The sequence below is a fragment of the Myiozetetes cayanensis genome, unplaced genomic scaffold (genome assembly GCF_022539395.1).
Source record: "Myiozetetes cayanensis isolate MyiCay16 unplaced genomic scaffold, myiCay2020 scf35, whole genome shotgun sequence".
Lineage (NCBI taxonomy): Eukaryota > Metazoa > Chordata > Aves > Passeriformes > Tyrannidae > Myiozetetes > Myiozetetes cayanensis.
The window spans coordinates 770587-795139 of NW_026087577.1; the positions used below are offsets into that span (position 1 = coordinate 770587).

At 53.0% G+C, this 24553-nt stretch overlaps 2 protein-coding genes across 4 annotated transcripts in view; one reads left to right on the top strand and one right to left on the bottom strand.

Moving 5' to 3' along the window:
- Positions 1-1179: 1179 nt before the first annotated feature.
- CUNH1orf43 (chromosome unknown C1orf43 homolog) lies at positions 1180-3807 on the bottom strand. The gene is made up of 7 exons (XM_050328020.1): positions 3671-3807; positions 3136-3237; positions 2857-2965; positions 2641-2694; positions 2189-2355; positions 1903-1961; positions 1180-1523 (listed from the first exon to the last, which is right to left on the bottom strand). The coding sequence occupies exons 1-7, from the start codon at positions 3737-3739 to the stop codon at positions 1325-1327; spliced, it is 759 nt and encodes a 252-aa protein (XP_050183977.1). The 5' UTR covers positions 3740-3807; the 3' UTR covers positions 1180-1324.
- Positions 3808-3863: 56 nt separating this feature from the next.
- UBAP2L (ubiquitin associated protein 2 like) overlaps positions 3864-24553 on the top strand; it is a 29517-nt gene continuing 8827 nt past the window's right edge. Inside the window, exons 1-15 of one of the 3 annotated variants that reach the window (XM_050327824.1) lie at positions 3864-3947; positions 7806-7935; positions 8449-8526; positions 9681-9791; positions 12112-12280; positions 12579-12674; positions 13384-13429; positions 13712-13824; positions 15391-15450; positions 18753-18805; positions 20277-20362; positions 20808-20979; positions 21861-22062; positions 23251-23528; positions 23797-23969. In XM_050327824.1, coding sequence (XP_050183781.1) covers positions 7846-7935; positions 8449-8526; positions 9681-9791; positions 12112-12280; positions 12579-12674; positions 13384-13429; positions 13712-13824; positions 15391-15450; positions 18753-18805; positions 20277-20362; positions 20808-20979; positions 21861-22062; positions 23251-23528; positions 23797-23969 — 1727 coding nt within the window. In that variant the 5' untranslated portion in view covers positions 3864-3947; positions 7806-7845. Of the gene's footprint in view, positions 3948-4560; positions 7936-8448; positions 8527-9680; positions 9792-12111; positions 12281-12578; positions 12675-13383; positions 13430-13711; positions 13825-15390; positions 15451-18752; positions 18806-20276; positions 20363-20807; positions 20980-21860; positions 22063-23250; positions 23529-23796; positions 23970-24553 lie in introns of those variants that run through there. The other 2 variants (XM_050327823.1, XM_050327825.1) reach the window with 2 other exon arrangements.

Below are 24553 nucleotides of genomic sequence, written 5' to 3' on the forward strand. Positions count from 1 at the left end.
CAACCAAAGAGCACATTTGGAAGGTCTAGGGTTTAACCTGCACCAAGCCACACTGTAACCCACTGTCCCCACCTGCTCCCGGGAGCCCAAGGACAGCTCCCACCTTCCCAGCCCCTGCCCTGTCCAACCTTCTCCCCCTGCAGGCAGCAGCAGCTCTGGCTGTTGGGCACTGCCATGACCGGTGCCACGGGGACCCTGCAACTGCCCTCTCCACGGGCCACACCCACTGGATACCATGGCAGTAACGGCAGCCTGTTCCAGCGTTCCAGTTACTGGAATAGTGTCATCCTGGTTACCATAATAGCATCCCGGTTACTGTAACAGCATCCCAACTACCACAGCAGTAATGGCAGCATCCTGGCCACCATTAACAGCATCGTGGCTACGTTTGTAGCAGCACCTTGGAGGGACATAGCCCTGGCTCCAGCAGGGATGGCCTCCTGCAGTCAGAGGCTGGTGGCACGCATCCTGCTCAGGCTAAACTGTCATTTTATTAAACAGTAATTAAAAAGTGCCGAGGCCTGTGTGAGGTCTGTGCCCTCCACGCTGTGCCGCCCGTGCCACGGTGACGGGTGAGCTGCTGGCGCTGCCCTTGGCCTGGCAGACGCAGACTCAAGGTGGGGGCTGCAAGCTCTCGGCCCTGGAGGGTGGGCAGCTGCTGGCACACGAGGCGCTGGTGAGAGCGGGAGCAAACACCCCCTTGGCAGGACAGACGGGACACTTGACGCTGGTTTGTCCTTTCGAGACGTTCCCAAATGCCCAGTTGCAGTAGGAGTAGAAACTGCAGCCCGAAGCAGCAGCTTGGCTGCAGTGCTGAGAGCGGGCACCAAACTATTTACACCCCGGCTGGGCACACAGGGCTGACAGCAGGAACAACGGGGACATGGGGAGAATTGTTCACCCTTGAGAAAGGACACACACAGGTGGCTCCAGAGCCCAAGACCCCCACAGACAGAATGGACAGATGTCAGTTCCCACCAGCCGCTGCAGGGAAGGACGGGCAGAGGGGAGTGCTGGCTGGGATCCGTGTCTTTATAAATAAGATCAAGCTAATCAGTTTATTCACAGAGTCCAAGACGGTGCAGGACTCAAAGCCTGGAGTGTCACAAGCCTGTGGCAGAGGAGGCTGTGGGGCCAATCTCCTTGTGCTCAGCAGGCAGGTACACTGCTCTGGAATGGGCTTCTGGCGAGGGCCGAGTTCCAGCAGCTGGAACAGAGCCCCTGCTGTGTGATGACCTCCGATGTGGTGTGAGGGGCAGATCTGAGAGCGCAGCTGCTTCCTCCCAGTGCCACCTGCACAGCCACTGCACCAGGCCCCACGCGCTCACAGGGTGCTCTCCAGAGTGTTGTAGTTGTCCTTGAAGCTCTTCAGCTCCAGGAAGTGTTTGGCACGTTTGCTCTTCTGACTGGAAGGCAGGTAGGTGACCTGGATGGTGGCGGGGTTGGAGACTTCAGGGGACAGGGTGAGGTCCTTTGCTGCTGACTGGTGCTGCCGCTGGCTGCTGCCCCCCCGGGCCTTGGTGCTGCGGGCAGAGAAGAGGCACCGTCACCGCTGCCACCCCCCAGAGCAGCCGCTCAGCCGCGCGTCCGTCTGTCCGACATGGGGCAGCTCTGCCCTCGGGGTGACGGTGCTCACTGAGCTCTTCAAATCTAAGGCCAGTGGTCCTGCACAAAGCCCTGGCTCAAAGTGCCAGGGACAAGCAGGAATGTGGACTGGAGCACGGACATGGAACTAACCCAAAATTGCATTAACTGGCAGGTTGCAAGGAGGGAGTGAACCCAGGGCATGGATGGGCACAAACAGCCCCTGTCTCAGACACTGGATGTGCCCCCAAACCTGTCTCTGTTCACAACTCCCCCATGGGTCTGCTATGGCCCAGGACCCAACCACCGAGCACTTACATGTTCGCCAGCTCGTTCAGAGCTTCCTGGTACTTCAGATATTCTGCTTTCCCAAAGACCTGGACAAAAACAGAGAAGACCATGGAAAACCCAGGGGAAGTTACAGCGTGACCTGAGCTCCAGCAGCCAGCCCGGAGCACAGGAGCAGCCCCACACCGCCGAGGGGATGCAGCCAGGCTGGAGCATAGGAAGAAAAGGATGATGCCAGGCCACAGGAACAGGGGATGCAGCCAGGTGGGAGCACAGGGACACCCTGCAGGGCCAGCAATGCCACACCAGCACTCACCCCGGTGCCGTAGCGGGCACTCTCGTACCCATCCAGCAAGGTGTCGATCAAGGCTTTGCGGATGCCTTTGAAGGAGGCACTGGAATTCCGCAGTTCCAGCAGGTAGGCATAGAAGTTCTTCCCTATTAAAGACTTTGGGTACCGGCCCTCTGCTTGAAACGGGATTTCTGTAAAAAGGCCACGGCACAGCTGGCTGAAGCACGGGTGGAAATGTTTGGGTTCACCCCCACAGTCAGGAGCTGCTGGATGGATAAACTTCCCTCCACGCCTGCTGCCCCTGTTTGGTGGATGCCCCAGAGCACAGGGCAGGCTGACCTTGGGCCACTAGCTCTGGGTGGGAGAAGTGACTGCTACTCCCTAACGAGAAACTGCAGCCTCCCCACAGGGCTGCTGGCACCCTCATCTCCTCCACTCAGGGTTTCTCTGCACCCTCCTGCTCCGAGCTCCCTTACCTGATGTCCTGATTGCATCCAGCGCCTTCATCCTGTACAGGTAGTTACAGCAGCCTGGGAAAGGGGAAAGAACAAACTGAAAGCTCTGCTGGAGCTTGGAGGGAGGGGGGGAAAGGGAAAACAGGAGCAGAGACACCATCCTGTGTGACAGGACACCAACACGAACAGCCAAAGATGCAACTTGGCCCTGGGGGAACAACAACTGCAGGGCAGTACCTGTTGTCTCCAGCTGCAGGAGCCGGCCATCATCCTCAGCCAGCAGCCGTGGCTCGTACTTGATGTCCTGCACCCTTGACAGCCGAATGTCGATCTCCTCCTTTAAATCCTGCACAACAAGAAAAAAACCCCGACACATTCCCTTAGTCGGTGGGACCACAGTGATGAGAACGGGCCTTACACAAACTACTCCCTCCCCGCTGCTCCTCGGCGGTGGCGGCTCTGCCGCTGGAGCAGACCCTGCCCGTCCCTCAGGGGGCAGGGGATGGAGGGACCCACCTTGGGCGCGTGCTGTCCCACGGGCACGTGGGGGCCGCGGCGGGACTTCATGGCGAAGCGCATGATCTGTCGCTTCACGAAGATGAACAGCAGCACGAACACCTGCGGAGCCGCAGCGGGGCGGGGGGTCAGGCACGGGGCGGGGGTCTCACAGACAGCACATCCCCACCGATTCCCTCTTCTCAGCCCTCCAACGCCAGCGAGCGCGAGGGTCCCGCTTCAGTGCCCCGGGAGCCTCACGGACACCCGGCCGGGCCCCCACACACCCCCAACCTCCCCCCGCCCTACCGACGCCAGGAGCCCACGGGCGGTCCAGCCCAGGCCCCTGAGGACCCCGAGCCAGGCTCCGGGGGGTTCCCCACGAACAACTCGGGACCTCCCTCACGGGCGCGTCACGGACTCCACGGGAGCGCCGCGGACGCGCCGGGAGCGGCCTCACCGGGGCCGCACGGCCCGGCTCCGCAGACACGCCCGGGCCGCCCCGCACGGACACGCCAGCCCCGCGCCGGCCCCGGCCCGCCCCACCGGCCCTCACCAGGCTGCCGTAGGCCATGACCAGCACGACGTTGACCCCCGAGAGCCAGTTGCTGCCGGCCCCCGCCATGCCCGGCCCGCGCAGGGGCCGCACAACATGGCGACCGCCAGCCCCCCCCAGCGCCCCGCGCCACGTGACCCGGGCGAGGGGGCGGGGCCAGGAGGGAGCCGCGGTCACGTGTGCCCCGCGCGGCGCCAGCGCAGCGCGCGCGGCCCCTCCCCGCGCGGTCACGTGCCGGGGGCGGGGCCGGGGGAGTTATCAGTGCGGGCGGACCCAGGTAAAGTTGCGGCGGCGGCGGCTCCGGTACCGCGCGGCCCCCGAACCCGCCCCCTCCCGCGGGGCTGCGCCCTCACCACCACCGCCGCCACGGCCCGCCCGGCCCCTCCGCCGCCACCGCCGCCCCGCGGCCCGCCCGGCCCCGCCGCGCCCCGGGGGCGGCCCCGCGCCCCGGCGCCGCCGCTGGGCCCCGCGCGGCCTAGTGGGCCGGGCCGCGGCCGGGGCTGGCGTATCGCACGCGGCCGCCGCAGGTGAGGCGGGCGGGCGGGCCGGGTGCGGGCGGGCGGCGCGGGGGAGGGGGGGGTGAAATGGCGGCCGCGGCCATGAGGGCGGAAGCGGCCCGAACTCGCCCGCCTCCCTGGTGCGGGCCCGGCCTGGCGCCGCCGCGGGGGCTCCCGCCCGGGCCCCGCCGGCGCCCTCCGGTTCGCTCCGGCCGCTCGGCCCCCGTTGTGAGCCGCGGGGTCGGGCGGCTCCGGGCTCTGCCGCGCTCCCGCGGCCCGCCCGGCCCCGCCGCTGCCGGCGGTAACAATGGGAGCCGCGCTCCCGCCCCGCCGGGCTCCTCGCGGGCCGCCGGGCCCGCTGCCGGCACCGCTCCTCGGTGGCGCCCCGGGGGCCGTGGCCGAGGTGGGTCCCGCGGCCCACGGGAAATCCCCGGGCGACACCGGTCCGGGGGTCCTGGGGGAGCCCCGGCCCGCGAGCTCGGCCCCCCCCCTCTCCAGGTCCCTCCATCCCGGTCGGGGTGCTCTGCCTGCGCCCTCCGACCGGAGGGTCTCCCCGGTAAAGCGCTGCCCATCGGTACCACCACGGGGTCTTTGATGGCGTATCCCGGGGCATCTCCCCAAAAGTTCGTGCTGTGCACGCGCGGGGTGACTCGCTCTGCAGCTGCCATGTCTTTGCTCCGGGGAAAAAAAACTCTCACACCGATAACCTTTTGGGTGCTTGTTCTGCCTCACAGTGTGGGGAAATCTTTCGAAATGCTATTTGTTCTCTATGGTCCTTTTCTTTGGAGCTTCAGAGCCTTCTGAACTTGTTAATTAAGCGTTGTTGGAATGGGCTGGAAATACCAATTTTTCTGTATTTAACAGATAAGGGAAACTGAGGCTGGGATGTGCCAGGACTCGCCCAGCGGCAGCCAGCAGATCTGGCGCAGCCATGGCACCCGCAGATCCCGGTTCTGAAACTGTAACTTACCTGATGTTTCTAATAAAATGAACAGTTTGTTACATTTTTGTATCCCCTCTTCTTCTGGAGACTCCACACTTCGCTTGTGTAGCTGAGACTCCCCTCCCTAGACCTGACAGGCGGGCAATGGTGCGGTCTGAGAAGGAAAAGGGGTAATGGCCCAGCATGTCACGTTTGATGCAGTGTCTTTGAGTAGAGGGTGTTGTGGCCTGTAGTTTTGTTTTCCCTGAGCCCCGTTGACCTGTAGCTACCCCCTTTAAGAGCCAGTGCTCTGGTGTGGACTGGCTTTTGCTTTTGGTGAGGACAGCTCCAAACTGGGAACTCTCTGTGCAGGCGTTGGGATAACCATGTTCTGTGAGTCAGTGCTGCCCTTAAGCCAGGCTCAGGTTCCCCCACTGAGGAATAAGTTACCAGAGCCAAGTTCTCTTTCCTCGAGGCAGCTGTGGGGTCTGTGTGGGGGCACTCCCTCACCCGGCAGCCTCGGCAGGGTCAGGGCCTGGCTGAGGTTTCTGTCGTAGATGTTTTTCTTCTGGGTTTTTTGCACGTTAGAGGACCCAAACGCTGGCGTTACTGGTGGCAGTGATGGCAGCTGGGCAGAGCAGAGCGTGGCGGCTGCTGAACAAAATGCCTGGGTGCTGCACAAGGTTTGAACTCGGCCTGCTGGAGCTGTGGCCCAGGGGAGCTGCAGGTTGGGTTCCTGTGGACATGCTTCCCTCTGGGCCCGCGGTTCTGCTGCCAGGTTGGTTTAATGTGACAAACTGTGCGTGGAACTTGAAGCTGGAGGAGACATAGCAGTGGTGAGCAAAAATAAATAATGTGGGGAAGAAGCCTGTGAGGAGGGGGTGGCTGGGGGCTGTCTGCTTCCCCCTCGGGGTGCTCTTCCCCCACACCTTGGGGTCTCCTGGTGGCCGCACAGGTTGCTTGGATCATTTCCTGATAAGAGACCTTGGCACTGTGTAGTAGGAAAACTGTCTTATTAGGTTGCCATAAGGTGTGGGTGACCACAAAGGGGGGACTTCAGGGGTTTTGTGGGGAACTGTGGGAGCAATGGCCCAAAATCTTGCCTATGGAGAAAGGCTGGGCACAGGTGGGAGCAGGCACGGTGGGTATGCGTCCAGTGCAAGGCAATAGTGGGGTCTCCCTGCTCTCAGGAACCATTTCTCACTCAGTTGGGTATTTGTAGACTTCCGCAGGAGATTCCCCAGTGTTTCCTGGGCTGTTTGCTAATGCTGCTGCTGAGCCTCCCTGCCTGGCACACGGGGTCTCTCCCTGTGCTGCCCTGCCCGCGTGCACAGGACGGATTGTCCCGCTCAGCTTTCCTCCCTGCTGTCACGCTCCATCCATGGCTCCTTCCCCTGTCCCAGGCGCCTGGAGCAGGCCCTGCTGCTTTGGGGGAAGGCTTCTCGCTCTTGGTATTGAAATACAAAACTGTGGGTTCTGCAATTATTGAGATTTTGGGGGCTTGGAAGTTGTGAGTCCTGCCAAATGCCGTGGGATGTCTCTGGCATCCCTTGTGCCTGGAAGGCTCTAGGCAGGGTAAAAGACTCAATGCCAATCCCCTTCTAAACCACCTCCCCTAACCCCCAGCTTGGGCTCTGCCCTGAGGCCCAGGGTGAGGTTAGAAAACTCCACTTGCTTTGGATGCTGTTGGCCTGAACTCTTCCTGGGATTTTTTGCCTCAAGCAGTTATCTAATGATGTTACTGGCTGTTCCTTGCTGACATCTAGTTCACTTTTTGGGTATGTTTTTAATCCAGAATACTCAGAACAAGCAAACTTAATATTTCCAGTTTTGGGGAATAACTGAAGTATGCAAAAATAGGCAGTTCTGCAAGGGTGGGTTTTCTTTTAAAAAAAAATAATTCCATAGACCTGTAGCACCACTTATTCTTGGAGTGCTTTTGCTTTCCCTGCTGTGCTTTGAAGGCAAGAAAGGAGAAGGGGAAGTGGTTGATGTGTCTGAGGCTCTGAGATGCTCTGTTCTCCAAGTGAATTTTCTTTGGTGCTTTCTTCAAGCACTCCTGCTCCGTTTGATGGCCACAACCTCAACATGAGCTCGTGGCAAAGCCATGCCCATTCACACATGTGTTTCAACAGCAACTCGTTAAACCCTTTGTCCCAAGTCCAGGGAACGACTTCAAACTGAAGGAGGGTTGATCTAGGTTAGCAAAGGAAGAGGGTTTTTTACAGTGGGTGGGCAGGCCCTGGCACAGGTTGCCCAGAGAAGCTGTGGCTGCCCCATCCCTGGAAGTGTCTGAGGGCAGGCTGGACGGGGCTTGGAGCAACCTGGGCTAGTGGAAGGTGTCCCTGCCTGTGGCAGGAGGGTGGGACTGGATGAGCTTTAAGGTGCCTTTCAACCCAAACCACTCTTGACTCTATGATTCTATTCCTGCTCCTGAGGCCCGATTGCTCCCACCTGGATGCAGGAAATGTTTCATTTGGAACACTCTGCCGTAGAATTGGCAGGGAAACCTCAAGAAGTGCAAGTGGCTGTTTTGTGCTGGGAGCACACGGTGATGGCAGCCTGGCCTGCCGTGGTTTTAGGGAAGTGGTGGGGAGGGTGGGGACCCGGGACGGGTGTTCTGACTGTGTTGCCCATATAATTGTTCAGTCCTGGTGCTGCCTTTTGGTTTTGGTTTCTAACAGTCTGTTCTCTCTTCTCCCCTGACCCACCACAGAGTTCTACCTTGTAAATACTGTTATTTGTATATACTGTAAATGATGACATCGGTGGGCACTAACCGAACCCGGGGGAACTGGGAGCAGACACAGACACAGAGCCAGACGCAGCACAAGCAGCGGCCGCAGGTAAGGGCAGTATCCATGGTAACCAGGTAGCTTGGAGGTGGAGACCTGGCTCTCCTGCTTGGGCTGGTGCTGATGGCTGGTTCGCCTCAGGACTCCCAGAGCCAGGTTAACTGGGCAGCCACTGATGCTGGTGTTTCTGTGGCGGTGTCTCTGAGTGGGACCCGGCGCTCAGGTTTGGTTTTGTTTCCATCTGACCATTCCCTTCTCGCTTTACTGAATGCAAGTGGTTGAGGAGCTGCCCGCAGTGGGTCTTGGTGGTAAGGTTTGCCCCAAAACAGAAGTGGTTCAGGTGTCATAAGGCCAACCAGCAGTGCAGCCCTTTCTTTCAGACTCCCTTTGTTCCTTTTTCATGTCGCTTTCCCCCTGGATTTGTCCTTTTCTGACCCTTGTTTGCACCTTCTCTTTACCATGCTGATTCCTTTCCAGAGCTTAGGGAAGTGGAATGGCCTTTGGAGGACAGTTTGGAAATGGGCTGCTCTGACCATGCTCTCTCTCTCCATCTGATTTCTTTAGGCCACTGCGGAACAGATTCGACTTGCACAGATGATTTCGGACCACAATGATGCTGACTTTGAGGAGAAGGTGAAACAAGTGAGTGTGGGAAGTGAAAATGAACCCTGACAGGGAGGCAAGCTCAATATTGGGAGGACTGTGAATGCTGGGGGGATGGGAGGGACATGTCTGTCTGCTCCCTGAATCTCCTTGGACTGGCTTCATTGAGCTATATCATGGAATGGTTTGGGTCAGAAGGGACCTTAAAGATTATCCAGTTCTACCTTCATACCATAGGGACACCTTCCATTAGACTAGGTTGCTTCAAACCCAATCCAACCTGGCCTTGGACACTTCCAGGGATTCCAGGGGCAGCCACAGCTTCTCTGGGCAACCTGTGCCAGGGCCTCACCACCCTCACAGGGAAGAATTCCTTCCCAATATCCAACCTACCTCTGTTCTCTGGCAGTGGGAAACCATTTCCCCTTGTCCTGTCATTCCAGGCCCTTGTCCAAAGTCCCTCTCCAGCTCTCTTAGAGCCCCTTTAGGCACTGGAAGGGGCTCCAAGGTCTCCCTGGACCTTCTCCAGGTGAACACCCCCAGCTCTCCCAGGCTGTCTCCAGAGCAGAGGGGCTCCAGCCCTTGGAGCGTCTCTGTGGCCTCCTCTGGACCTGCTCCAGCAGCTCCAGGTCCTTGCTGTGCTGGGGGGCTCCAGAGCTGGAGGCAGCTCTGCAGGGGGGTCTCACCAGAGCAAAGCAGAGGGGCAGAATCCTCCCCTCAGGTGCTACCCACACTGTGGGGATGAGCCTGGGACAGAGCTGGCTTTCTGGGCTCCCAGTGCACGTGGCCAGGTCATGTTAACCCACACCCTTGAGTCCTTCTCCTCAGTTCTGCTCTCCATCCGTTCCTCTCCACCTTGTGTTTGTGCTTGGGGTTGCTCCAGTGCAGGAACAGCACCTTTTGCCTTGCTGAATTTCGGGTTTGTTCCCACAGGTGACAGTGTGGTCCTGAGAAAAGGGGGTTATAGGCTGGGTCACGGTGAAACAATGGTATCTCAGAAATTCACACCCTCAGTTACTCCTCATTGAGGGACAGTTAAGCTGAGAAGGCTGGGGAGAATCCCAAGCCCTGAATTTTTTTTTTTTTTTAAGGATTTCTGGTTTGGGATTCAACTTGCCTCCTGAGAGACCCATAGAGATTCTGGTGCCATCTTAGTTTGGAACATGTTGACTGTGGTGTTGTCTTCTTCACAGCTGATTGACATCACAGGCAAGAACCAGGACGAGTGTGTGATTGCTCTGCATGACTGCAATGGGGATGTCAACAGAGCCATCAATGTGCTGCTGGAGGGCAATCCGGACACGGTAGGACTGGGGCCTGTAAATCTGGTGAGGCCTAGCTCATATTTGCAGGTGAGGCATCCAGTGTGTCAAGATGAGGAGAGCCACAATGACTGACTAGTCAGGAGTGTGCAAAGCACGACTGTGACCTGACTGCTGGACGCTGCTCCCCGTGGGCTTGCACAGACTGTGAGCTTGGCCCTGGGCTGGAAGGGATAGAGGGGGAAATGCAGTAAGTCATTTCCTTCCCGTTCATTTTGAATCCAAGCAGTTTGACAACAGTGCAGTGGCATCTGTAGGTGCTTTCACACCACTGAGTGTGAAGGAACTTACCTTTCCCCACCAGGGCTGAGTGACCTGTGTTGAAAGGCAGGTGTGTGTCAGCTGTGGTTCCTTTCTGTCAGAGTAACATAGTTTTTTTGTCTCTAGCCCTAAACACTTCTCAGCAATGTCCTGACCACTTTGTTTGCTGCTGTCCATGCCACGGTTTTGAGGGTCTTTTTTGCTGTTTGTTTTCTGTGGAGTTGGGCTTGGCTGCTGCCCCTCACACAGGTGCCTCTCTCAGGCAAACTGAGGTCAGCTCCGAGAACAAGGGAGGGCTTGTTTAAGAGGAACCTTCTGCCTGTGTGGGGGGTGTCATTCATTTTGTGATACAGATAGCAGATTTGCAAGTTCTCTTCTTACAGCCCAGGAGAAAACCTATGAGTATCAGATCCTCCTAAACTGCCGCTGATCACGGGTATCCTCCTGGCACCCTGGTTTGGCTGGAGCCAACTCAACTCTCCGTAGAGTTAAGGCTCTAAATATCATTTCTCAATATTATCTGTTGGCTCATTTTCTCCCCCATGATGAACCCTTGAGGGCAGGTGGGTGGGCTGGATGCCCCAGACTATGTTGTGTGTACTGCAGTTGCTCCCCAGTGTCAGGTGCTCTGCTTTGGCAGTGGCCAAGTTCCATACAGTGCACGTACCCATTCCTCCTTGTCTTCAGAGAGCCCTTGCCACTGATGACTGATCAAAAGACCTATTAGAAAAGCTTTTTAGAAAGGGGAGTAATATGGATGTGCATTACAGAGGCACAGTTCTGCCATGATTGTATTTTTCTCCAGATCTCTTGTAACCAGTGACTTCTAGTCAGCAGCACCAGGTGTGCAGGGCAGGGTGTGGAGAGGTAGGCAGGGAGCTGGTGGAGGAAGCCTTAGGCTGCCACTGCTCCAGCAACCCTGTGGCCCTGCAGCTGCCACGTCGCTGAGCACAGGCAGCCCCTGCAATGCCATTGATCAAGTGTCTTGGAGCTGCTTCTGGCCTGGATTCACCTTGTGCAGCAATCCTGGAAAGGGGATTTTTGGATAGGAAACAGCCCTGCTAATTGCCTGGGTGCACTGGTGCTGATGAGGACAGCTCACCTGCTGAGCTAGTTACTGGTAATGTATTTGAAACAGTGAAGGAACAGGCGTGACCTTAGAATTGGGTTCGATGTGGTGCCAAGTAAACATTTCCCAAGCAAACATTTTTGTAAGTTTTCTTTGGAGCAAGATACCTGTGGAGAGAGACTTCGGGAGCCTTGGGTTTGATGGCAGTTTGTGCCATTATGTTGTTGGGTGTTTTGTCATTGTCCCTGCATGCTGCCATCCAAAAGCAACTGTTGACTTGCCTGCCAGTTGTGTTTTCAGGTGATTGTCACTGACTTGTGACTATTTTTAATTGTTTCACCAGCGTGCAGCATCAGTTTAAGAGTGTGAAACCACTGCAGACTGTCATAAAATAAATGGGTGCAGGCCCATGGCAGTGAGCTGGAGGCACACTTAACTTTTTACAGTTGAACTTGGGGATGAGTTGAATTGTTGGATAAATTCTGTGATGCTTCTCTCCATCTGAGCTGCTATTTAGGGAGGGGTTTCGTTAATGACTCTGCATGTGAGAGAAGAACTGACTCCAAAATGTTGACTGCAGAGCACTATGGAACATTTACCTGAGTTATTCTGAGAGCTCTTGGTCATCTGTGTGAAATGGCAGGTTTTTTTCCCCTAAACAAGGTAAATTTATCCATGCTTTGAACTCTGGAAGTATCATGCCCTCTCTATTGAAGAATTTTAGTGCAGAAATAGAATAAGTCATCTCCTGTTACTTCAAACTGCACGCCAGTCAGTTGTGAGAAAGCTTGCCTTGAAGGAAGGAGCTGTGCTGTGTGCAGTCTGAGAGACTCCTCAAATAAAAAATTGGTCTGGAAACCATTTCTTCAGAGACCCTTGTTGTGTACTCTGTAGCACGTTTAAATCTCTGTGTATTTGCGTCTTGCATTGATCAAACCATGATTCATTTCTTTCCCCTCTGCAAACCTTCAGCATTCCTGGGAGATGGTCGGGAAGAAGAAGGGTGTCTCAGGACAGAAGGAGAGCGGACAGACAGAGCCCAGTGAGGAGAGCAAAGAAAACCGGGAGCGGGAGCGGGATTTCAGCAGACGACGTGGCGGGCCACCGAGGCGGGGGCGAGGTGCCAGCCGTGGAAGAGAGTGTACGGACCTGCCCTTTCATAGCCCCCAAAACTCTCCCCCTGAAGCACTTAGTGCTGTGTAACAGCTGTCTGTAAAGCTTCCCAAGCAGACACGTCTGTGAGGAAAACCACTCGTGTGTGTGTGTATCTGATGTGCCCCTCACCGGGATATCCTCACCGCCATCAGATTAAATCAAAAGTTCTGGGAGCCTGTGGTGACGTGGTCCCCCTTGCACTTTGGGGTTTGAGGTCTGGTCTTGTATCCCTGCTAAAGCAGGATGAGTCTTGAAATTGTCTTTTGCGTTGTTCTGTCTTTCAGTTCGGGGCCAGGAGAACGGACTAGATGGTGGGAAGAGTGGAGGATCTTCTGGAAGAGGCACGGAAAGAGGGAGGCGGGGACGTGGCCGAGGCCGAGGTACACATGGGGTTTGGGGCCCGAGGGATTGGGAGGAGAAGAATGGCAGCAGGATATCTATTTCCCATGAGGTTCCAAAGCCTGTTTCATGGGAGGGATTGCCAAACTGAAAATACACGCTTAATTTTTCTGTCCTCGTGCTTAACCTTAGTGTCTACACGTTGCTTCCCCATCTTAAGCATACTAGAAACACCACCTAGTTCTTGCATCCCATCTGTGGAGTTAGAACAAAAATTGAGCTTTATTACAGAGGTGGGAAGTTAAAAAACCCAAGATGACTATTTGGTAGGTGGGACAATGGCTTGTTAGCAACAGAACCTGCATCCTTGTTCTTACGTGTGTCTCTGAGCACCATCACTGGCTTGGGCTTTAAATACTTGGTGTAGAAATTAATTTTTCCACAAAATCTACTGCTCAGAAATTGTTGCTGAGGTCGCACCCTGCAGAAATCAGAACCTGGGATACAGTACTTACGGTTTGTGCCAGCTGGAAACCTCATCTGAGCCTGGAATCATGCATTGCTAATCATGCTGCCAGCCAGCTGAGGTCATTCCCATCTATCTAAAGACACTGCTGGAAATGCCATCAACTCAGGAAGATCCTCTCCACTTTCACATTCTGGGCATCAGAACTCCATATGTTGTTCAAGTGTTTCTTTTTCCAGTGACACAGAGCCAAGAGATGCTCAGAAGTGTCTGTGTATTTACAGGTGGCTCTGGACGGCGAGGTGGAAGATTTTCTGCCCAAGGCATGGGGTAAGTTTCACTGGCACAAACCACGGCAAAGATAAGTCTGTGCGTGAATAGTACTGTTTGTGTCAGCCATTTGTGTTCCCATTTTCTTTCTTTTTGTTAATAAGGCCCGAACTGCATCATGCTAACTTAAATTTGGGATGGCTACCATAGCTGAAGCATCCCTCTGCTGACAGAACTACCCTGTGAGACTCTGAGATGTTTCATGGTCTGAATAAAATCAGCTGCTTTCACAGTGTTTAGCCAGAGAGGGAGTGAACGTTTCCATCCTTGTGTTTCTTACAGAACTTTCAACCCTGCTGACTACGCTGAGCCAGCCAGCACGGATGAGAACTACGGGAATAGCAACAACAACACATGGAACAACACTGGGAGCTTTGAGCCGGACGATGGCACAAGTAAGTGTCAAGCACACACGTGCCAGTTTGTGTTGAGAGGGTGAGTGGATTTTGCATCCATCCAGTTGCAACTGAGGAGGTTCTGGGCAGGCCTTAGGCTCAGGGATGGAGGAATGGGTTGTTAGTCCAGAGATGAATTTCGGTGACCCTAATTCTTCGCACATGTTTGGGTGATTGCCCTGGAAATGGGGAGATGGATGATTGCTGTGGGGTGCACGGCAGAGGCACAGGAACACTCACCTCTGTTTTCCAGTAGAAACCGTGCTACTGTTTGGAAAAGTGGTATTTACAGGTCCAAGTTCTCCTGATGTTAGGTGCATCCTCCAGAGAATATTTCTTGCTGTCAGATGTCTTGCTCTTGAATTTGGTACTGGGAGCATTCTCTCTTTCATGATCGTCTTACTCAAACTGCGGTGGGGCGAGACTTTGTTACAGAAACAAGCTGAAAGGAATCCGTCCTCCTTCCCTTTCTGAAGCCAGCACGTGTTCGGTGGGCGGTTCTGAACACCCAGCTGCCCCTGCACGTTCTGCACTGGAAAACTGGTGGTGCCCTGGGGTTTGTTTCACATACACACAGGGTTGTCAGATACAGCAGACTCAGAGTTTGCAGTGTGAGGATGGGGCAGTTGCAGGGGACAGTCCTTGACCATGTTGTGGAGTGAATTTCAGAGTGGTGGTTTAGTTGGCTTTTTTATGGAGCAATCTTGCACCACTGTGAAGTCAAACTGGTTTTCCACAATTTCTGAGTATTCAAGTAAATACCACGTACTTGGGTGTTAAGAAGCATTCACACCTGTGTTGAGGGTGCTTTTGGCCACCTCCATATTGCATGCATTAGCTGAAAAACTGATAGCTTTGGAAAGAGAGAATTAAAATCCTGTAAACTGGGATACCTTTACTGACCATGGCTAGTGCTGGGGAGGGGGTGGGAGCTTGTTTTTGTGTATTTTGGTGGGGTTTGTTTGGGTTTTGGTTTTTTGTCTGTTTTTTTTCCCCACAAAATTGAGAGCTGTGGTAAGGGAGGGAAAATAAGCCTGTTTTTTGTAAAACGCCAGCAGATTGAGTGATCATCTTGGCAGTTGAAAAAGGGTTTTAAACACCGGAGGGAATAGTGTGGGCATTTGTTAAGGGCAGTGGGAGCACTTGGCTCTGCAGGAAAAGGGATGGGACTGGACAAGCTCTACATGCTGGAAGTTTAACTGTCTAGTGGGAACAGGCTTCTGTGTGCATGGTTTTGTTTTTTCTTTTTTCCTGTGTTGATGTTTTGTGGAATTGTGGAACAAAGTGGATTAGAGTATGGTTGGGGGGAATCGAAGATTTTTCTGACAGAACAAGTCAAATTTGCTCTAGTACTACAGTGCAGCTGTAAATTTATCATGCAACACCGCTGGTCACCTGTGTGCATGGTCATTTTTTTTCCAATTTAGTAGCCACAGGCATCTCTTTAAATTAACAATATCCACAGGTACGATGTGACTGGTGTATGTGGGGGCAATGAAACTCACCTTCACTTCTTTAACTCAAAATTTCACTGGTTGTCTTTCTTTTCTTTTTGTTTTGTTTCAGGACTTGATTTCATTGGGGGTGAGGGGTCAAATTATCCCCGAAAATTTGACACTGCTCCTGGTACGATACATCCAGGCGCACTAACTGCCCCGGATACCTTTACTTTACAGCTTTTTTTAAAAAAAACCTGAAATATCTGTGGATATGTAATTCTTCTCTCTCTTAATTTGTTCATTTTAATGAATACTTGACATTTGTTCTGACTGTGCTTTTACTAATGCTGACACCTTGAATGTGAATTGGGAGAGGCTAACCCCAACTCCAAATTTTAGCTTCGGCCACTGCTTCTTGGTGCCCAGAGCAGCTCCGTGTCCACAGTGCTGGTGACAGAGCATCCCACCCGAGGGCAGGAGGCTGGAGGCAGCTCAGTCGTATTCCCTTTGTCTTGCATCCTGAAAAGCTGTGACTTGCTGTTGCCCCTCTGCCATTCCTGCAGCCTCCCTGCTGTTCCTGCTCGAGGTCACAACTGCTGCAAGGGGAATGGGTCTGGTTAAACTCTCTCCATGCTTTGCCTCTGCTCACAGCCACTGCTGGGTGAGCAGTGCCAGTGGCTGCTCTGGCATGTTCCTGCTGCTTCTCCTCACCTCCCTGCAGCTGAAGATGATGGTGGATTTTGAGGTGACAGGGATGCTTGATGTTAAAGCTTCTCAGGGCCTGGCCACTTTATTTCCTGCTCTTGCACCTTTATGCTTTATGAAGCCAAGAGACACCCATAAGATGACCCAGTTTGCTGAATCCCATTGGTGTCCATAACAAGGCCAACATCATGTTTGACTGTCTCCTCCATCTAACCTGAGGTCTTGAAGTTGAGGCTAAAGAACCTTCCAGAGGAGCTTGCCACTTGACTCTTGAAGGTCAGGGCAGGAGGAGTGTTGAGGCTGAGGAGTCTCTTTTGCAGGGGCCCAACTGGCAGGCAGACAGTGTCTCTTGGTCCTCACCTCAGGATTAATCTTTAACTCCCACAGGCAGCACAAGGCCATCTGCTCCAGAGCTGCCATTGTGGTTTTGCTGCCCTTTGGCTTTGTTTGGATTTACATTCCTTTGAGGTGCAGACTGGGGGCCTTTGAGTCTGTTGCTCTTCCAGACTGAGGCAACAACAGGCCTGTATCTGGTTCTTGAGAGGCAGCAGACTGCCTGATGGGCTGTGGGAGGAGCAGGTGGGGTGCTTATCTCCCAGTTGGAAATGAAGAGACTGTTTGAGGAGGGATGTGGACATCTCAGAGACACAATGGTATTTTTTTCCTTTGCCACAATCACATTAGCCAACATGATATTGGCTTAATTGTGTTTTTTACTCTCTTCCTGGTTTGAGAACCTTAAAGACCAGCAGCTCTTTGAAGAGCTTTCTGAAAGCAGAGAGGAGGGCTCGCTGTTCAGAAGACAACTCCTCTGAAATGGTGCCAGAAGGGTCAGAGTATTGCTTTGTTGCAGTTGTCCCCTTCAGAAGAGCCTGATGGAGAGCAACACACTTGGTTTCTTTAAAAAAACTTGCCACTCTGTGCTGGTTGGGAGCTTTCTGGAGCATTCCTGGTGAATGCCTGGCTGTACATGGCAGGTCTTTGTTTTTCCATCTGCCCCTTTGTATGCAGGGAGCACAGGCTGTGCTGAGTTGGTGTCCAGTACTGGAATAGACTTGCTGGGAAAGCCCCATCCATGGCTGCTCTTCATCTGCAGGGTTTCCTTCTGCTTTTTGTGTTGCTTTGCTTTTCTTCTCATTTTCCCCAAACAAGCAAGACTTAAGAGCTCTGTGCTGTGCTCCTGCATGCACAAAGTCTTCTTGGGGCAGCTCTCTTGGCTTCCTGCTCTGTTGGCCACCTGCAGGTACATCCAGCTCCCATTCCACCTCTTGGGTAAGGTTTGAGCTGGAAGGATCTTCCTGATCCATGAAAATCTGGAAAACAACCTTCCTGCTCCTGCTGTGAGGGCACAGAAAATCTGAGGAATGGGGGAATCTGGGTTTTTAAACCCCAGATGTGTTTTGCATTGAATGTGTTGAACTCCTGATGCTTCTGGCTGGGAAGGCAGGGGTAGACTAGCATGTCTTGAGGTTCCTGGCACTCTGGGAAGTCATATTTTATTAGTATCTGTATTTCAAACTTGAATATAAAAGAAAATAAATCCTGGAAGGCTTCTTGAATTGGCTCAACTTGTCAAGCAAAACAAAACAACAATGAAAAAATAATAACTCACTGATAAATACTTATTTCTTGCATTAAATTCCCCATTTCTAGACAGGGAGTTGTTTAAATATACAATTAAAGTGTGTCCTGCAGAAGAATCCACAATGTTCTGCTTCCCCACATGCTATGTTTTATGCTCTAAAAGGCTTTCAGCTTATAAAAAGGCTGATGCCAACTTGTTCCGTCCCTGGAAGTGTCTCCAAGATTAACCCTGTTGGCCCTGTCATGCTTTGTTGGTCTGGTTCACGTGGACTGGAAACAAGCTGTGCAAAACAGGGCTGGCTTTATGCTCTGAGGTTTTTGCAGATGTGAAATCTCCTGCTCTCCTCCCAACCCAAATTTCAGTTGTTAAATGGATTCAGAAGTTGCCACATAATGTTTGAAGGACAGAGGTTAAACTCTGTGATGGAAGTGAGGGTCGGAACAAGTTGAAGATGCAGCCAGGCAAAACTCTTTTTATTTTCCGGTACATCTTGCTCTCTTAAATTGTGCTGTGGATTGTGGCTGAGGTCTCCAGCTTTTCTCCCTGATGCTTTGAGCGTATCTCTGCAGCTGGTCACAGAAAATGCAGGAATTGCTTAGTCCCTCAGATTTTCCCCTCTGAATCCCATTTGCCTCAGGAGGTCCTGGGGCACTGAGGTTTCAAGACTTTTTTTGGCTGGGGGGAGAAGATGAATCACGGGAATGGCTCGGTTTTCCCTAGGTTTTATAGAAATTTAAGGTTTACCTGGGTGGTGAGATCCTGTGCCAGAGCTGGCAGGAACCCGTGAGGGAGGTGCTCTGTCCAAGCTGCTGGGGTGACACCGACTGCTCCCAGGTGCACAAAGCTGTAGCTCCTGCAGTACAAGGGGAAGTCAGGAAAACAGCACAAGGAGGCTGGGGATGGTGCTGGGGCTTCCTTGCTAAGCTCAGCTCCCCTGTTGGGTGTTGGGAGGTGTGTGTTGCCCTGTCTGCCAGCCCAGCAGTCCCTCTCTTTCAGCTCAGCCTGTGGCAGCAAGGCAGAGGTGACCCTGTCGTGGTACCTTGCCCAGGAAGCGTGGGTTGGGGTCAGCTGCTTTAACTTGCTTGGTTGGCAAATAGAAATCCTCCTGGCTACCTGCAAAGCTCCCCAGTGCTTCACCAGCTCTTGGAGGCAGAGCTTTGATGAGTGCATAACTTGTGTACCTGTTGTTGTCCTTGTAGGTGCGTGGAGGGCAGCGACAGAAGAATGGGGCACGGAGGACTGGAATGAAGATGTAGGTACTCTCCAAACCCCTCTCCTCCGTGCATCTGCCAGCAGGCTGCTGTCCTGTCTGTACACAGAGCTCTGAGGGAAGCTCAAAGCTCATCCTCTCCAGAGAGAACCCCAGCCAGGCTCCCAGTTCCAGGAGCTATGAGGAATAAGTAATCATCACAGCTTTTAAAAGATACATGTAGTAGAGCTTGCCATAGGAGCCCAAGACAGGAAGGGATCTCCTAGGGCCTTGAGGCTGGTCCTCTCATTTCCTGTAACTGTATGATGGAATTCTTCCAGAAACTGGCCTGACTCCACACGGGACTCTTGCTCCATCCCTCCAGTGGAGTGGCAGCTGGGGAAGGTTTGCCTTGGATCCCACCACGTGCTGTGGAGGAGGCAGCAGTGTTTTCCTGCATCTCGTGTGCCTCTGCTTGTCCTTGTGACTCGGATGGAACAGAAGCTCTTGACTTGACTTTCTGCGGTGCTCTTTGACGTGTCTTGCTGCCTTTCGTTCTCTACTTGATGTCTCCTTCAGGGGAGAATGGGTGCTGTTAGCACCAGCTGTTAATGCCCCTATATCAGATTCTTCTGAAGTGGGCTTCAGTCCCTCTCCAAATCGAGGGAGGACTTGTGTTATTGCAGATGGGAGCAGGGTTGAGCTTTTTTAGTGTGATTGTTACTTTTGCATGCTCATTTTGGCTCAGCCAACTGAATGGGCAAGGAGGGGAAGTGTTTGCTTTCCAGGCACTCTGAGGGAAGTGCTCCTGCTGTGTTTGGAGACAGGAGCAGTTTGTTCAGTCAGGTCTCTGCTAGAAGGGAGCCTTTGAGAGCCCTTCTTGCCTTCAGTGTGTATGAGATGCTCCCAGGGGTTCCGGATTTAGGTTTTTAACTCTGGCACTTTAATTTCTGGTGGTTCCTCAGCCTTCTATTCCTTCAAGAATAGTTCATGTTCAGATGTGTTCCAGGATAAATCACAGGTGGTCACCAGCCCTCCTCTTCACCCATTCTTGAGCAATGTTATTTTCCCTTCCGTAGTTGATCTGTTGGTCAGATCATCCAAGTGAGCTTGGATCATTGAAAGCTTAAGTATGGGTCCAAAGTTTCTTCCTTTGGGTTCTCCACCAGTGCTTGCACCTCTCTGTGCAGGGGTTTGGCAGATCCTCCCTGCGTGCCATCGACTCGGAGCACCAGCCCAGGGCCCCAGGAGCCCCCGTGGGTTTGTGGACTGTGGGAAAGTTGTGGAAGGATTTTAGTTTGGGTTTGTTTTTATTTTTTCACTGGCAGGTGATTTGTGCACTTGCCCGAGAAGAAAGAAAGAAAAGCTGATTCTGATGGGAGCCAAATGCTAGGGAAGTTTAAGTCTAAACACTTGAATTTCTTGAGTCTTTCTGTGGCCGTTTGTCTCAAACATTCGTGTGCTTTGTGTCACAGGCACTGTTACAAGGCACTCTTCTCACTTTTTAATTATTTTTCCCTTTTTTATCTTTCAGCTGTCAGAGACAAAGATCTTCACTGCCTCCAACGTGTCTTCAGTGCCTCTGCCTGCTGAGAATGTGACAATCACAGCTGGACAAAGGTGAGTGCCCATGGTGATGCCGTTTACCCCGGAAAAGTGGCACACAAGTCCTGGAGCAAGTTGCCTTCTTTGACTGAACCTTGCCAGCTAGCTAAAATGCCGCAGCTCTGAATGAGATGAGGTGGATTTAAATGGAGAGGTTGAGTTAGGAATTTCTGGGTCCTAATCTTGGATTAGAGTTTTCCTAGGCTCTGCTGGTGGTTCTTCAGGTCTGGGGGCATTTTGCTGTCTTAAATTAATGAAAAACATAAAATCAAAGGCTATTCAGGGTCTTGCTTGATCTCCCTCTCTCCTTTTGAGGTTGCTACTGGCAGTTGTGAGTTAATGTTCTGAAGATTCCTTTAATTTGTAAAGTTCAAGGTGTGAGGCTGGAGGGGGAATTGTGCTGGAATGGAAGAGGATGCTCATGGTAACCTTGGTTGGGTTTTCCTCTTTCTCTTCACAGAATCGACCTCGCAGTCCTGCTAGGAAAGACACCCTCTTCTATGGAGAATGAGTCAACGAACCTGGAGTCATCCCAGACTCCTTCTCTGGCCCAGCCACTGGTGTTCAGCAATTCCAAGCAGACTGCTCTGTCCCAGCCTGCCTCTGGAAATTCCTTCTCTCACCACAGCATGGTAAGGCAATGCTGGTCTCTGCCAGCAGAGGTTTGATGGGGGTTACTCATTCCCTGATGTTTTGTCTGTTTGGGTAATGTGGGAAATGCAGTCCTGACACCTGCTTGCTGCTTGGGGCTGGCAGAGCCAGATAATTTGCCAGTCTGCTTCAAATGCAGAAGCCTGAAGTTCATTGCTCAACTTGAAATAATTGGGATAATTCCGCCCCTGTTACCCTTGTGTGATTTGCAGCACACGTTTCTTCCCTGCTCAGAGGAAAGGAAAAACTCATGGTCCAGGGCTTGCAATTTCAACAATTTGAGAAGAGGAAGTGGTTGGGAACTGGTGTTGGATGGAACTGGGGGATGGAATGCTGGCATCTACTGGCAGGAGAGGGAAGGAGGCATTGAGTCAGAGTCAGGGATGTGCAGGGACGTGGGCAGATGTTGCTTTGTGTAATTAAAGCAAAAAGAAATGAAAATTGTGCTCTTAATAGTGAGATAGTTGAGGAAGAATTTTCAAAACCACCTTAACATAAAGCCAAGTTGTCCAGGTGTTTCTTTTTTTAGTGCAACCAAATACATGAGAATAATTGAGTACATTTTTAATATTCTGTCTATTAGCTTCCTTTGTAACCCTCTGTGTCTGTACCATGCTATGGGTTGGGTGAGAGGTGGTCATTCCTGCACTCACACGTGATGGAGGACCGGGAGAGAAGTACAAGCCCTCCCTGCCAGCAGTGTGTGTGTGTTTGGAGCTCAGGAGTGTTAAGCTGAGGCACCCAGTGAGAAGCAGCAGGGTTCAGTGCCTTCAGGTTTATGTTAAGAGATGTACCTGTCCTCTGAGCCAAGTTCCAAGCCATGGGAGACGTTGACTTTGTTATCTCCTTGTTGAAATTGCAGGTGAGCATGCTGGGGAAAGGGTTTGGAGATGTCGGGGAGGCCAAAGGCAGCAGTACCACAGGGTCTCAGTTTCTGGAGCAGTTCAAGACAGCCCAGGCATTGGCTCAGCTGGCAGCTCAGCACACCCAGCCTGCTGGGAGCACCACTGCTGCTTCCTGGGACATGGGATCCACCACGCAGACCTCGTCTCTGGTGCAGTACGGTAAGGAAAAGGAAAAAGAAAAGCAGCACGGCCCCCCAGAGCAGGCAGAGTGTGTTCCCACCCACGGCAGCAGAGGCAGCAGGGGGAGGGACTCAGCAGATCACAAGTTCACAACCAAGCCAGCTGAGCTGGAGAAATTAAAAGAACTGTGGGACCAAGTTTGTGAGCCTAAAATGTAACAGTGCCTGTGAATCTCTCCCAGTTCCTTTTATGCTTGGAGCAGTTGAATCCATCATTCCAGCATGCTTCAAGGCCAAGGATCTGGCATTCCAAAGCCTCTCAGAGTGTGCAGAACTACCTCCTGATGTAAAGTTGTGCCAGAAAAAGGTCTGAAAGGGCACCTCTGGAGAATAGGTCCTGAATACCAACACTTGTCAGTCTCCTCTCCCTGCTGACCTGATGTTATCTTCTAAGGGAATTCCACTTGCTGTTAAATGCCAAAAAGTAACTCTACCTCTGGGCTGGCCTGAGGGAATAAATGAGAATTGAGAGGCTCTTTTCAGATGAGGTGCAGAGCTCTGCTGTGGTTGAGTGCTAGTGCCATTTCCTTCAGCTTGTGCTTGTTGCAGAGAAATGGCTCTGGTTCAAATCTAAGCTGAAGAAAAACTGAGCCCTGTCCTAGTGACAGTGGGTGTTGACAGCTTCTAATCTTCTCAGACAAGAAACAAGAAACCACAGAGGAGAGTCGGAGAGAATAGAAGCTGGTTTTTATAAGCTGTGCTTAGGCTTAGTGGAAGGAGGAAGGTGGTGCAAAGACCTGAGGGTGGCAGCCCTGAGCAGTGATGTTGCTTGGAGATATCCAGTTCCTGCAGGGGAGGGAGCAGGCAGTGGAATAGTGGAATGCTGGTAGCAACGAGGGAGGAAGCGGCACCAGGCTGGTGCAGGGCAAGGGGCTCTGGAGTCCAGCTTTTCTTGGAGAATGGAGGACTTCTGCCATGCAAACTGGCTTTGTCCTGTAGAGATGGTGGAAGGAGCTGAGGGGAGAGGAGCTTAAAAAGGCTTGGCACTGACAGTGGTGAGAGCACAAGGCTGGGAGTGGAGATGCTGGGGATCTCTGCTCTCTGATTTTAACAGGCTCCAGGATGACTCATAGTAGCAAATGGATTTTATTTTTCTTGGTAAGTGTCAGAACTTGATTTAGTTTTAAGGCAACATACCCTGCTAACTCACCTGCGTCTCACCCCACAGATCTCAAGAACCCAACAGACTCTTCCGTGCATAGTCCCTTCACTAAGCGTCAGGCCTTCACGTCAACTTCCACCATGATAGAAGTGTTTATGCAGGAGAAACAGCCTGTGGTGACGGCCTCCACAACCACACCGGCACCCCCATCCTCTCCGCTGCCCAGCAAAACCAATCCTGTGCCCCAGATGTCCCCAGGGTCCTCGGATAACCAGTCCTCAAGTCCCCAGCCAGCACAGCAGAAGCTGAAGCAGCAGAAGAAAAAAGCATCATTAACATCAAAGGTGCGGACTGATGGTGGGGAAGGAGGTGTCAGACTGTGTTAGAGCTACAGAAGCATCTGTTTGGGCTGGTGAGGGAAGGTCTGGGGTTGCCCTTCCTGCTGTTAGGAGGGGGTGTTTGTGGGGGTGATGGAATTACATGCCAGCTTGGGTTGAACGTGTAACTCAGGCTGCAAGCCTGTGTCGTGTGCTGGGAAATGTGGGCTCTAAAGCAACTCTCTCTGCTGATCCCAGGGAGTGACTGGGCCGTTCTGTTGCTCCTCCCTTGCAGATTCCTGCACTTGCAGTGGAAATGCCTGGCTCAGCGGATATCTCAGGGCTAAACCTGCAGTTTGGGGCATTGCAGTTTGGTTCAGAGCCTGTTCTCGCCGAGTACGAGTCGACGCCCACGACCAGCGCCGCCGTTAGCCAGGCTCAGAGCAGCCTGTACACCAGCACGGCCAGGTGAGCACCACGAGCCATTAATCCAAGCAGGCAGCTTTGGAAGGTCGCTGATCCCATGACTTGAGTTGTGCTGCATACTAGTAGACCCTTTCTGACTGTGCTGTAGTCACAAAGGGGGGACAGTGTATGCAACAGCAAAGCACAAGTTGCCAGCAGACTCATCGGGCAGCTCTGTGGCTGTTTCGACCTGCAGCACTTGCACAGAAAGCGGAGTTTTCCTGCTGCCCTTAAACTGTGTTGCTGGAAACACTGGAGGGAAATCCCCAGCACAACTGCTCTGTGTCCCTGGTGAACAGATTGAGTGCTTTGTCCTGCTTTTAGCCTGGCAAACCAGGACACAGTGGGGTAGGTGTATCTACAGTGATGGTGCCTTGCCAAAGCAATGTGTTTCTGTCTTCTCTTGGGCTGACCCTCCGTAACTGGCCAGTCTCTTAAGTGCCAGCACCTGAGTGGTGGCAGCTCATGAAGTGTTACCCAAGGCAGCGTGTGAGGCAAGGCTGTGGCTGGGTGCCAGCATCCTCCCATGGTTGGGCTACCCCTGTTCTCTGGGCATGTTTCTTCTTTAGCTGCTTCATGTGGTGCCT